Source organism: Spermophilus citellus (assembly GCF_964194105.1).
Source record: "Spermophilus citellus genome assembly, chromosome: 10".
Classification (NCBI taxonomy): domain Eukaryota; kingdom Metazoa; phylum Chordata; class Mammalia; order Rodentia; family Sciuridae; genus Spermophilus; species Spermophilus citellus.
This window is the reverse complement of record NC_138197.1, coordinates 39382396-39394805: the sequence shown is the minus strand read 5'-3', so window position 1 is coordinate 39394805 and position 12410 is coordinate 39382396. Positions and strand designations below refer to the sequence as shown.

Here is a 12410-nt window from a genome sequence, read left to right as displayed (position 1 = left end):
CAATTAACTTGAGAACCATGTCTTCATGGTTGAGGCAGGAGGATCCCAAGTTCAAAGCCAGCCTCAGGAAAAGTGAGGTGCTAAGCAACTCAGTGAGACCCTGTCTCTAAATAAAATACAAGATAGGGCTGGGGATGTGGCTCAGTGGTTGAGTGCCTCTGAGTTCAATCCCCAGCACTCTATGTACCCCCATCAAAAAAATAATAATAACAACTAAGGATCTCAGAAGCTATTCACCTGGTAGGGAGAATCAACAAATTTTATCCTAGAAAGGAATCTTCTCAGCTCCCCACGGCCAATTTTGGGGGTGGTCTCCTTCAGCTGGACCATTTGGCCCTCCATCAATGCCCACCGCAGACTAAGTTTGCTGACCACCAGGGGTGCTGGATGCCCTTCAGAGATTGGCCCTGTTGTCCTGGTGACATAAAAGGCATCTTTCCAGAGGTCGTTGATTCCAACTGAGGAAGGACAAAAATGACAGCAGTTAACAAAGACAGTTTCTAGTAATAGGAAAGTGGCTTGGCTCAACACCTTCATTTTACTCACTACTTCATATGAAAAATTTCCTGAGCACCTAGCAAATGCCAGAAAGTGAGCTAAACAGAAAGTGTGAAGAAGTGAGTGACTGCATGCCAGCAAAGCAGCTTATTCTTCAGTGTTTGAGCCTTTACTTTTCTGACACTATCTCCAAGGAAGCCCCAACTCAGCAAATGAGAGAACACGCCCACTGGTGAGCATTCAGTAAAAAAGTGCACCCCACAGACTAGAAAGCCCAAGAATTTCCAGATTGTCAGAACGTGGTCACATCTGTTACTTCCTAGCAAGGGTTGATTTTACATCATCTTGAAATAGTGTTTACAATAAAAATGGCCTTGAGATTCTTGATTGCCATTACATAATGTTCCCTGTATACAATTTTAAACTAATATTGATTTTGCAAGTGGAAGACTCTCCACCTCACCTCCACCCCCATGACCCACAACCAGTAGGCAGGCAGGACTACAGGTTCTGGGTCAGTTCTTCCCAGTGCATCCCAATAAATGAGAGCCACAGCACTAATCCAATTCTAGGAATGAGTTTGTAATTACAGAGCAAGTCTACAAGTGGCAAGAGAGTATGAACAAAAAACCAAAAAGCAGATATGGCCAGGAGATGTGGTCTCCCCGTCCCCTACCCATCAACAGGAAGAGCAGCTTCCAGCAGGGGTGGGATTGGGAAAGGAGAACAGCAGCCAGCCAGACTAGCAGGTGGCAGCAGCTGAATGCCTCGGGCTTCAGTTTCCTGGATTAGGGGTCTCTAATATATGAGCCCAATTTTATGATAGATATGTAAAGTAGAAGAACATTTCCAAATGTTAACCGTGGTTATGAGCAGCCAGATTCTGGGTAATTTTTCTTCTTTGATTTCTCTCTTGACTCCAATTTCTATGCAATACACGTTTACTATTCAAAAAACCCACTCCAACTAAATCAATGCCCTGACAAATCATATTCTACTTCTATTATATTCCTCTCAGTCAATTCCAAATCCTATACTCCCAGAGGGTCAAGCAACTAGTCTTCCCCATGAAGATGTCCTGTGAGTCTTGCCAGCACCTAGCACATTGCTGAGGCTTAGTACATTTTGCCGAGGGGCTGCATCCATCATCCCTGAAGAGCCCCTCTGCAGTGCCCATGTGTTTTCACCTCCATTTCAACACATTCACAGGCTCTGGGCTCTTGCCCTGCTGGCCTGGTGTTCCTAGCCAGAGGGAGCCCTCGAGCAGCACCCCTGGCCCAAGGACAGCAAGGAAAATCCTGCTGCTGTTGCCTAGAAAGCTCATATCCTTCCCTTGGTGGGGCAGGGCATCCTCACATACACCCAGTACACATTCTCCCCCCACCAGTCTACACAGACCCCCAGTGTCACTGGAACTCACCCTCTGAGGCCGTCACTGTGCCCGAGGTGTTGGTCAGGTCCAGGAAGATGGAGGGGATGGCTGGGTGCAGGAGGTATAGGTGGTGGAGGCTGGGTGGCTCAGCTCCCATGAGGGCATCCTAACAATAAGCCACAGAAAGAAAGAGCAAAGCTGACGACATTCCTACACATGATGTTCCTCAAGTGGGGGGACAGAGGATAAAGTGGTGGTTACTCATTGCTCTCAGATGCTAAATCCTAATCCCAAGTACAAGGATGTGTTTGAAAGAAATGCCCACATACAGGAGATTGGTTACTTCAAAGAGCTCAAAACACTGGCTCATTACTAACTTCTTCAAACCCCTATCTATAACTAGAAAATGCTCATATAAGAAAAAGAAAAAGGACTGGGGGAGAAAAGTGCACACCCAAGAAGAATCTTCTGTAGAGAATCTTCCTTTCTTCTACTTATGGAAATCCACCTGACCAGGAGAAGCATGGGCGGGGGCCCACAAAATAGAAGAGGGCTTTTTCCACACACCCAGGTATGAGGGGACAGTGCTCTGTCTCAGTTAACGTGACCATAAAACAGCCAAGTGCCTTCCTCACTGCCTATAGAACAAAACCCAAATTTCTTAGCTTGAAAACTAAAGTCTAGCACTATTTAACCAAAAATCTACATTTCCGAGACTTCAACTGCAATTATTTACTGCCCACCCCATACCTTAAAGAGTGTCTCATAATTCAATAAAGCCAGGCCTGGTGGTGCATTCCTATAATCCCAGCAGCTCAGGAGGCTGAAGCAGGAGGATCGCAGATTCAAAACCAGCCTCAAGAAGTTAGGGAGGCACTAAGAAACTTAGTGAGAACCTATCTCAAAATAAAAAAAAATAAAAAATGGCTGGGAATATGGCTCAATGATCAAGTGCCTTTGTACCAGGGTTCAGTCCTGGTACTAAAAAAAAAAAAAAAAAAAAATGTCTCAAAATGATTCTAAATACATGCTTCCCTTGGCTCTACCTAACAACTGCCAATCTTATTATTTCCCTGCTCAACTAACTACTCTCTGCACACCAAATCCATACATCAGAATACTTCCCACCCCAGGTACCCAACATAAATGCCACCTTTTCATGAAAAGGTCCCTCTACCACGCCAAACAAAATTACTATCTCCCTTCTTTTATATACCCATCTACACTTATTTGTAGCTCCACTGGAGCATTTGTAACATGCCTTTGTCTAGTAGGAAACTAGGAAATCAAAATGTTAGGTGAGCTGGGCATGGCAGTAACACCTGTAACTCCAAACTTGGGAGACTGAGGCAGAAGGATCACAAGTTCAAAGCTAGCCTTAGCAACTTAGTGAGGCACTAAGAAACTTAGTGAGATCCTATCTCAAAATAAAAATAAAAAGCACTGGAGATGTGGTTAGGTGAACTTCCAGTGGTCACATGTTAGGGCATGACAGAGCTAACACTGTAATCTAGATTTTAAGTAAATCTGATCCTCAAAATGAGAAAATATATTAGCATCTTCATTAATGGGCTCAGAAAAGTTAAGTAGCTTATCAAGAGAACATATGGTTGATGAATTCAGGACTCTGTGTCCACTCATCCCTGAACCGTCTGCTTCCTGCAGAGGGTCAGGGCTGCTTCCCATTATCCTTTTTTTTTTCTTTTTTTTTTTATTGTTGGTCGTTCAAAACATTACATAGTTCTTAATATATCATATTTCACACTTTGATTCAAGTGGGTTATGAACTCCCATTTTTACCCCGTATACAGATTTCAGAATCACATCAGTTACACTTCCATTGATTTACATATTGCCATTCTAGTGTCTGATGTATTCTGCTGTCTATCCTATTCTCTACTATCCCCCCTCCCCTCCCCTCCCCTCCCCTCCCCTCCCCATTTCTCTCTCTACCCCCTCTACTGTAAATCATTTCTTCCACTTGTATTATTCTTCTCTTACCCCTTATTTCCTCTTATATGTAATTTTGTAAAACCCTGAGGATCAACTTCCATTTCCATGCGATTTCCCTTCTCACTCCCTTTCCCTCCCACCTCTCATCCCTGTTTAATGTTAATCATCTTCTCAAGCTCTTCGTCCCTACCCTGTCCTTGGTTACTCCCCTTATATCAAAGAAGACATTTGGCATTTGTTTTTTAAGGATTGGGTAGCTTCACTTAGCATAATCTGCTCTAATGCCATCCATTTCCCTCCAAATTCTATGATTTTGTCATTTTTTAATGCAGAGTAATACTCCATTGTGTATAAATGCCACATTTTTTTTATCTATTCATCTATTGAAGGGCATCTAGGTTGGTTCCACAATCTTGCTATCGTGAATTGTGCTGCTATGAACATCGATGTAGCAGTGTCCCTGTAGCATGCTCTTATTAGGTCTTTAGGGAATAGACCGAGAAGGGGAATAGCTGGGTCAAATGGTGGTTCCATTCCCAGCTTTCAAAGAAATCTCCATACTGCTTTCCAAATTGGCTGCACCAATTTGCAGTCCCACCAACAATGAACAAGTGTACCCTTTTCCCCACATCCTCTCCAGCACTTGTTGTTGTTGGACTTCATAATGGCTGCCAATCTTACTGGAGTGAGATGGTATCTTAGGGTGGTTTTGATTTGCATTTCTCTGACTGCTAGCGATGGGGAGCATTTTTTCATGTACTTATTAATTGATTGTATGTCCTCCTCTGAGAAGTGTCTGTTCAGGTCCTTGGCCCATTTGTTGATTGGGTTATTTGTTATCTTATTGTCTAATTTTTTGAGTTCTTTGTATACTCTGGATATTAGGGCTCTATCTGAAGTGTGTGGAGTAAAGATTTGTTCCCAGGATGTAGGCTCCCTGTTTACCTCTCTTTTTGTTTCTTTTGCTGAGAAAAAACTTTTTAGTTTGAGTAAGTCCCATTTGTTGATTGTATTTGTTAACTCTTGCGCTAAGGGTGTCCTATTGAGGAATTTGGAGCCCGACCCCACAGTATGTAGATCATAGCCAACTTTTTCTTCTATCAGACGCCGTGTCTCTGATTTAATATCAAGCTCCTTGATCCATTTTGAGTTAACTTTTGTGCATGGCGAGAGAAAGGGATTCAGTTTCATTTTGATGCAAATGGATTTCCAGTTTTCCCAGCACCATTTGTTGAAGATGCTATCCTTCCTCTATTGCATGCTTTTAGCCCCTTTATCAAATATAAGATAGTTGTAGTTTTGTGGATTGGTTACTGTGTCCTCTATTCTGTACCATTGGTCCACCCGCCTGTTTTGGTACCAGTACCATGCTGTCTTTGTTACTATTGCTCTGTAGTATAGTTTGAAGTCTGGTATCGTTATACCACCTGATTCACACTTCCTGATTAGCATTGTTTTTGCTATTCTGGGTCTTTTATTATTCCATATGAATTTCATGATTGTTTTATCTATTTCTACAAGAAATGCTGTTGGGATTTTGATTGGCATTGCATTGAACTTATAAAGAACTTTTGGTAATATCGCCATTTTGATGATGTTAGTTCTGCCTATCCATGAACAGGGTATATTTTTCCATCTTCTAAGGTCTTCTTCTATATCTCTCTTTAGGGTTCTGTAGTTTTCATTGTATAAGTCTTTCACCTCTTTTGTTAGGTTGATTCCCAAGTATTTTATTTTTTGGGGGGATATTGTGAATGGAGTAGTTGTCCTCATTTCCGTTTCAGAGGATTTGTCGCTGATATACAGGAATGCATTTGATTTACGCGTGTTGATTTTATATCCTGCCACTTTGCTGAATTCATTTATTAGCTCTAATAGTTTCTTTGTAGACCCTTTTGGGTCTTCTAGGTATAGAATCATGTCATCTGCAAATAGTGATAATTTAAGTTCTTCTTTTCCTATTTTTATGTCTTTAATTTCTTTCGTCTGTCTAATTGCTCTGGCCAGTGTTTCGAGGACTATGTTGAACAGAAGTGGTGAGAGAGGGCATCCCTGTCTTGTTCCAGAATTTAGAGGGAATGCCTTCAATTTTTCTCCATTCAGAATGATGCTGGCCTGGGGCTTATCATAGATTGCTTTTACAATGTTGAGGTATGATCCTGTTATCCCTAATTTTTCTAGAGTTTTGAACATAAAGGGATGCTGTACTTTGTCGAATGCTTTTTCTGCATCTATCGAGATGATCATATGGTTCTTATTTTTAAGTCTATTGATGTGGTGAATAACATTTATTGATTTCCGTATATTGAACCAGCCTTGCATACCAGGGATAAATCCTACTTGATCATGGTGTATAATTTTTTTGATATGTTTTTGAATCCGATTCGCCAGAATTTTATTGAGGATTTTTGCATCTAGGTTCATTAGAGATATTGGTCTGTAGTTTTCTTTCTTTGAAGTGTCTTTGTCTGGTTTAGGCATCAGGGTGATGTTAGCCTCGTAGAATGTATTTGGAAGTTCTCCCTCTTTTTCTATTTCCTGAAATAGCTTGAAAAGTATTGGTGTTAGTTCCTCTTTAAAGGTTTTGTAAAACTCTGCTGTATACCCATCCGGTCCTGGGCTTTTCTTAGTTGGTAGTCTTTTGATGGTTTCTTCTATTTCCTATATTGTTATTGGTCTGTTTAGGTTGTCTATATCCTCCTGACTCAATCTGGGCAGATCACATGACTTAAGAAATTTATCGATGCCTTCACTATCTTCTATTTTATTGGAATATAAGGATTCAAAATAATTTCTGATTATCTTCTGTATTTCTGAAGTGTCTGTTGTGATATTGCCTTTTTCATCCCGTATGCTAGTAATTTGAGTTCTCTCTCTTCTTCTCTTCGTTAGCATAGCTAAGGGTCTGTCGATTTTATTTATTTTTTCAAAGAACCAACTTTTAGTTTTGTCAATTTTTTCAATTGTTTCTTTTGTTTCAATTTCATTAATTTCAGCTCTGATTTTAATTATTTCTTGCCTTCTACTTCTTTTGCTGTTGTTTTGCTCTTCTTTTTCTAGGATTTTGAGATGAAGTATGAAATCATTTATTTGTTGGTTTTTTCTTTGTTTAAGGAATGAACTCCAAGCAATGAATTTTCCTCTTAGAACTGCTTTCAATGTGTCCCATAGATTCTGATATGTTGTGTCTGTGTTTTCATTTATCTCTAAGAAGTTTTTAATTTCCTCCTTGATGTCTTCTATAACCCATTGATCATTCAGTAACCTATTGTTCATTCTCCAAGTGATGCATGATTTTTCCTTCCTTCTTTTATCGTTCATTTTCAGTTTCATTCCATTATGATCAGATAAAATGCATGGTATTATCTCTACTCCTTTATATTGTCTAAGAGTTGCCCTGTGACATAATATATGATCTATTTTTGAGAAGGATCCATGTGCTGCTGAGAAAAAAGTTTAACTGCTTGATGTTGGGTGGTATATTCTATATATGTCAATTAAGTCTAGGTTGTTAATTGTGTTATTGAGTTCTATAGTTTCCTTACTTAACTTTTGTTTGGAAGATCAGTCCAGTGGTGAGAGAGGTGTGTTGAAGTCTCCCATGATTATTGTATGGTGGTCTATTAGACTCTTGAACTTGAGAAGAGTTTGCTTGACGAACATAGCTGCACCATTGTTTGGGGCATGTATATTTATGACTGTTATGTCTTGTTGGTGTATGGTTCCCTTGAGCAGTATGCAGTGTCCCTCTTTATCCCTTTTGATTAACTTTGTCTTGAAATCTATTTTATTAGATATGAGTATGGACACTCCTGCTTGTTTCCGAAGTCCATATGAGTGGTATGATTTTTCCCAACCTTTCACCTTCAGTCTATGTATATCTTTTCCTATCAAATGCGTCTCCTGTAGGCAGCATATTGTTGGGTCTTGTTTTGTGATCCATTCAACTAGCCTGTGTCTCTTAATTGGTGAGTTTAAGCCATTAACATTTAGGGTTATTATTGAGATATGGTTTGTTCTTCCAGCCATATTTGTTTATTTATAATACTAAACATGATTTGTTTTCCTCTTTGATTACTTTCCCCCCTTTACTGTCCTACCTCCCACTGTTGGTTTTCATTGTTATTTTCCATTTCCTCTTCCTGTAATGTTTTGCCAAGGATTTTTTGAAGAGATGGTTTTCTAGCTGCAAATTCTTTTAACTTTTGTTTATCGTGGAAGGTTTTAATTTCATCTTCCATGCTGAAGCTTAATTTCGCCGGATAAACGATTCTTGGTTGGAACCCATTTTCTTTCAGTGTTTGAAATATGTTATTCCAGGATCTTCTAGCTTTCAGAGTCTGTGTTGAGAGATCAGCTGTTATCCTGATTGGCTTACCCCTAAATGTAATCTGCTTCCTTTCTCTTGTAGCTTTTAAAATTCTCTCCTTATTCTGTATGTTGGGCATCTTCATTATAATGTGTCTAGGTGTGGATCTCTTATGATTTTGCACATTCGGCGTCCTATAGGCTTCTAGGATTTGGGATTCTGTCTCATTCTTCAAGTCTGGGAAGTTTTCTCGTATTATTTCATTGAATAGATTGTTTATTCCTTTGGTTTGGAGCTCTGTGCCTTCCTGTATCCCAATGACTCTTAAGTTTGGTCTCTTTATGTTATCCTATATTTCTTGGATGTTCTGCTCATGGTTTCTTAGCAGTCTTGCTGAGCTGTCTATGTTCTTTTCAAGTTGAAATACTTTGTCTTCATTGTCTGATGTTCTGTCTTCTAAGTGATCTACTCTGCTGGTAGTATTCTCAATTGAGTTTTTAAGTTGGTTTATTGCTTCCTGCATTTCTAGGATTTCTATTTGTTTGTTTTTTATTACCTCTATCTCCCTGTGTAATTGATCTTTTACTTCCTGGATTTGTTTATGCAGTTCCTTGTCAAAGTGATCTTTCATTGTCTGATTTTGCTGTCTCATGTCTTCCTTGAGACTCCAGATCATCTGAAGCATGTATATCCTGAACTCTTTTTCTGACATTCCATCTGTTGCAGCTATTACCTCTTCTAAAGTTGAGTTGACCTGCATTGCTTGTGGTCCTTTCTTTCCTTGTCTTTTCATACTGCTCGCGTTTCTTTCTGCTTGGTGAAACTGTTGTATTTTTTAAATTTTCCCCCTATTTATTTATATTGCTCTTGTATAGTTGGAAAATCTCCCTTGCAGGGTGGGTAGTGGCTGTGCTCCTCCTCTAATTAGCGTGATCTGTCTACCACTCTGGTCGGTCGCAGGTCTGCCCACCCTGCAGGCACGGGTGGCAGCTCTGCTCTGCCCGCACTCCAATTGTGGTGACGTAACTACCACGCCCTCGGGTCATTGGTCCTGATCCGGATGTGGGCGGAGGCTCTGCTCGGCCCCGACTCCAATTGGTGTGACGAGTCTACCACGCTGGCAGGCCTCTAGGCCTGTTCCGCCGGTGGGTCGCAGGTCTGCCTACCTTGCGGGCTCGGGCGGCAGTTCTGCTCAGCCCCCACTCCCAATGGGGGTACCTGACTGCCTCTCCAACGGGTCGCTGGGCCTTTTCCGGACACGGGCGGCGGCTCTGCTCCACCCCCACTCCAACCAGTGTGACGTGACTGCCTCGGTGCTACGTGTGCACCACGCTGGCAGGCTACCGGGCCTGTCCTGCCAGTGGATCGCAGGTCTGCCTACCTTGCAGGCTCAGATGGCGGCTCTGCACAGCCCCTACTCCAAATGGGGTGACTTGGCTACCACGCCATCAGGTCCCTGGTCCTGTTCTAGGCGTGGGTGGCTACTCTCTTCGGCCCCAGCTGCAGTTGGGGTGTCGTGATACCACGCCGGTGGGTCACTTGGCCTGCTCTGGGTGCAGGCGGCAGCTCCACTCTGCCCCCCGCCCCCCACAGCACCCAGCAGGACCTGGACCGAGAAGCAGTCACCGCAGGTTCCCCAGCCCTGGGCCAAAGCAGCTTCGGGAGCCAGAACCCAGCCTCTCCGATCCCAGCTCACGCTCCGCTAGGAGCAGGCTCCAAGGAGCGACCCCCGCGGGTTCCCCTGCCCCAGGCCAAAGCAACTCCGGGAGCCAGAGCCCGGCCAGCCGCTCCAAGCTCTCCAAGCTCAGTGCACGCTCCGCTGGGAGCAGGCTCAAAGACGCAGTCCCCGCGGGCTCCCCAGCCCCGGGCCAAAACTGTTCCGGGAGTCAGAACACAGCCACCCCGAGCTCAGCGCACGCTCCACTTGGAGCTGGCCTCAACACGCAGTCTCCGCAGGTTCCCCAGCCCTGAGCCAAAGCATCCCCTGGAACCAGAATCCGGCCGCTCAGAGCCTGGCGCACGCCTTGCCAGGAGCGAGCCCCTAGGAGTATTCTCCACTGGTTCTCCAGCCCCGATCCTGAGAGATCTGTCTGCGAGACGCAGGCAAATACCAGCCTGAAATCACCTGTTCCATAGCTGAATGAGCTGAGATCAGTAGAAAACAGGGATGATTACATCAGCTCTCCAAGATGGCGGCTGCTGTCCTCCTCCGTGGTCCGACCGGTGTCGAGAACCGAACTGGACCGCTTCTCTCCTCTGTCTCAAAGCCGGAACTCAGCACTAAGCACGGCCATTGCACCACTGGCAGGAGCCCCCAGAATCCGCATCGCTACACCCCCGCTCCGGCACCTCGCCGCTTCCTAGCGCGCGCCGCAGACTCTAGCTGCGGGGCGCGACCCTCCGTGCGGAGAAATCGCCCGCGTCCGAGCCCCCGCAGCCGAACCTCGCGCGATGGAAATCCGTCCACTAGATTCTGGAGCACCTCAATTTCACTGGAAATTCCCAACAAGATAGCCTTCAGCTGTTTCACCTCGTCTTTCTCCCGCACAGTGACGCGGCGCACTGGGGTGATGCACTCCCTTCGCCGCCATCTTCCTCCTCCTCCCATTATCCTTAGATCCCCACAGAGAGCGCAGGGCCTGGCACACAGTAAGTGCTAAGTTGCGATGTCAGGGCGGGCTTACTTAAGATGCCTAGGCACCTATTCTAGGTGGCACTCGGCCTCATCAACCCCACTAAAATACTGCAGTATAACAAGTAAGGCTTTATAAAATCTGTCTACTTGGTGTTAGACTTTCTGTCCCAATACTTCTCCAAATGACCTCTCAGCTTTTGCCTACTCAGTGGCCCTCTCCAATTACTCTGCCTCTTTAACATGCCTATCTGCAGCCTCAGTTCACTCACCTCAAAGACCATCCCAACATGACTCCCACGTGAAACTCACTCTGCCCACTCCAGATCAGTCATAATGATGTCTCCTCTTCAGCCGCTGTGGCATATATGAGTTTGGACCTGGAATCTTGAAAGGACTTTTATTCTTTCCCCAGCCTCTCATTGTGGGCAGCGAGCAGTTATGGGCCCTGGTCAGTATTCACATTCTTGGCCAAAAGGCAAAGGCAGGAAACATGGCTCAGGAGAACATGACTTGTTTCTACCTCTAACCCTAGGAAGGTGACCACTTGGATAACACCTTGAGATCCCAGTCAGCCCTACAGATCAGCTGCCATGTGACAAAGTGAAAAGGGACCCCTCCCCCAGGCTCACTCACAGAATTGGGAGAGGCAGGTGACAGCCCTTCAGCCCAGAAGAGGAAGACGGACTTCTGGTCTGAAGTAACTGCTGAGGTGGTCGGTGCATCTTTCATGTGACATGGAGCACTGTAACTCCAAGCGATGGAGCCAGAGTCACCATCTATCACCATCATCTGCAAGAGAGAAAATAAAAGTGAAGACAGCCAGTCCTTGGAAAATCAGCAGGCTGAGAAAGCATACCAAACAGAAACAAGGCAAATACCACAAATATTCAAACAATACCCATCAGGCCTTCCTCCGTGTTGGTGGGGAATTGGCTCCAGGATCCCTCTCCACCATGAATACCCAAATCAGTGGATGTTCAAGAACCTTACACAGAATAGTGTAGATTCTGCATGTAACCTATGCTCATCCTCCTCTATACTTCAAATCATCTCTAGGTTACTTTTAATACCCTACACAATGTAAATGCCATGGAAATATTTGCTATATTATTTGTTTAGGGACTAGTGACAAGAAAAAAAATAATCTAAGTGTTCAGTGCACCCACATGTTTTCTTCCAAATATTTTTTAATCCACAGTTGGCTGAATATCCCAATGTAGAACCCAAAGATATGGGGAGAGCCAACTGCATTCAGAGGTTGAGCTTCTGAGAGGTAAGCAAACCGGGAGTTCAGAGAACATCAAATAATGGGATGAGAAGGGACCGGTATCCAAATTTCTGTAGTTCTTGTTCCCTTTTAATAGAGCTTAAGGAACTTCATAGTTCTTTTCAAGAGGATATTATAAATCATCAAGTCCACCTTATTTTACAGGTGAGGACAGGATTCTCAGAAACAGAGAGTCACTGGGATTGTCCCATGTTTAAGACAGTCTCAGCAAAGCCATTCTACCATAATAGTATTGAAACTAGATGCCAACAGCAGGCCGCATTGCTGTTCTTTCTCTCCCGTAACCACAGGAAGCAACTAAGTGAATACCAGGCACTGCATTACGAGCTTTATGACTTTAACCCTACTGAGTCAT

The 12410-nt window shown here is 43.8% G+C and overlaps 1 protein-coding gene across 1 annotated transcript in view; it reads right to left on the bottom strand.

Annotated features, from left to right (window-relative positions):
- Positions 1-12410, bottom strand: part of FAM234B (family with sequence similarity 234 member B) — a 41247-nt gene that overhangs the window by 2772 nt on the left and 26065 nt on the right. Inside the window, exons 10-12 of the mRNA XM_081310581.1 lie at positions 11401-11556; positions 1919-2036; positions 238-458 (exon numbers count right to left, since the gene is read on the bottom strand). Coding sequence (XP_081166707.1) covers positions 238-458; positions 1919-2036; positions 11401-11556 — 495 coding nt within the window. The remainder of the gene's footprint in view (positions 1-237; positions 459-1918; positions 2037-11400; positions 11557-12410) is intronic.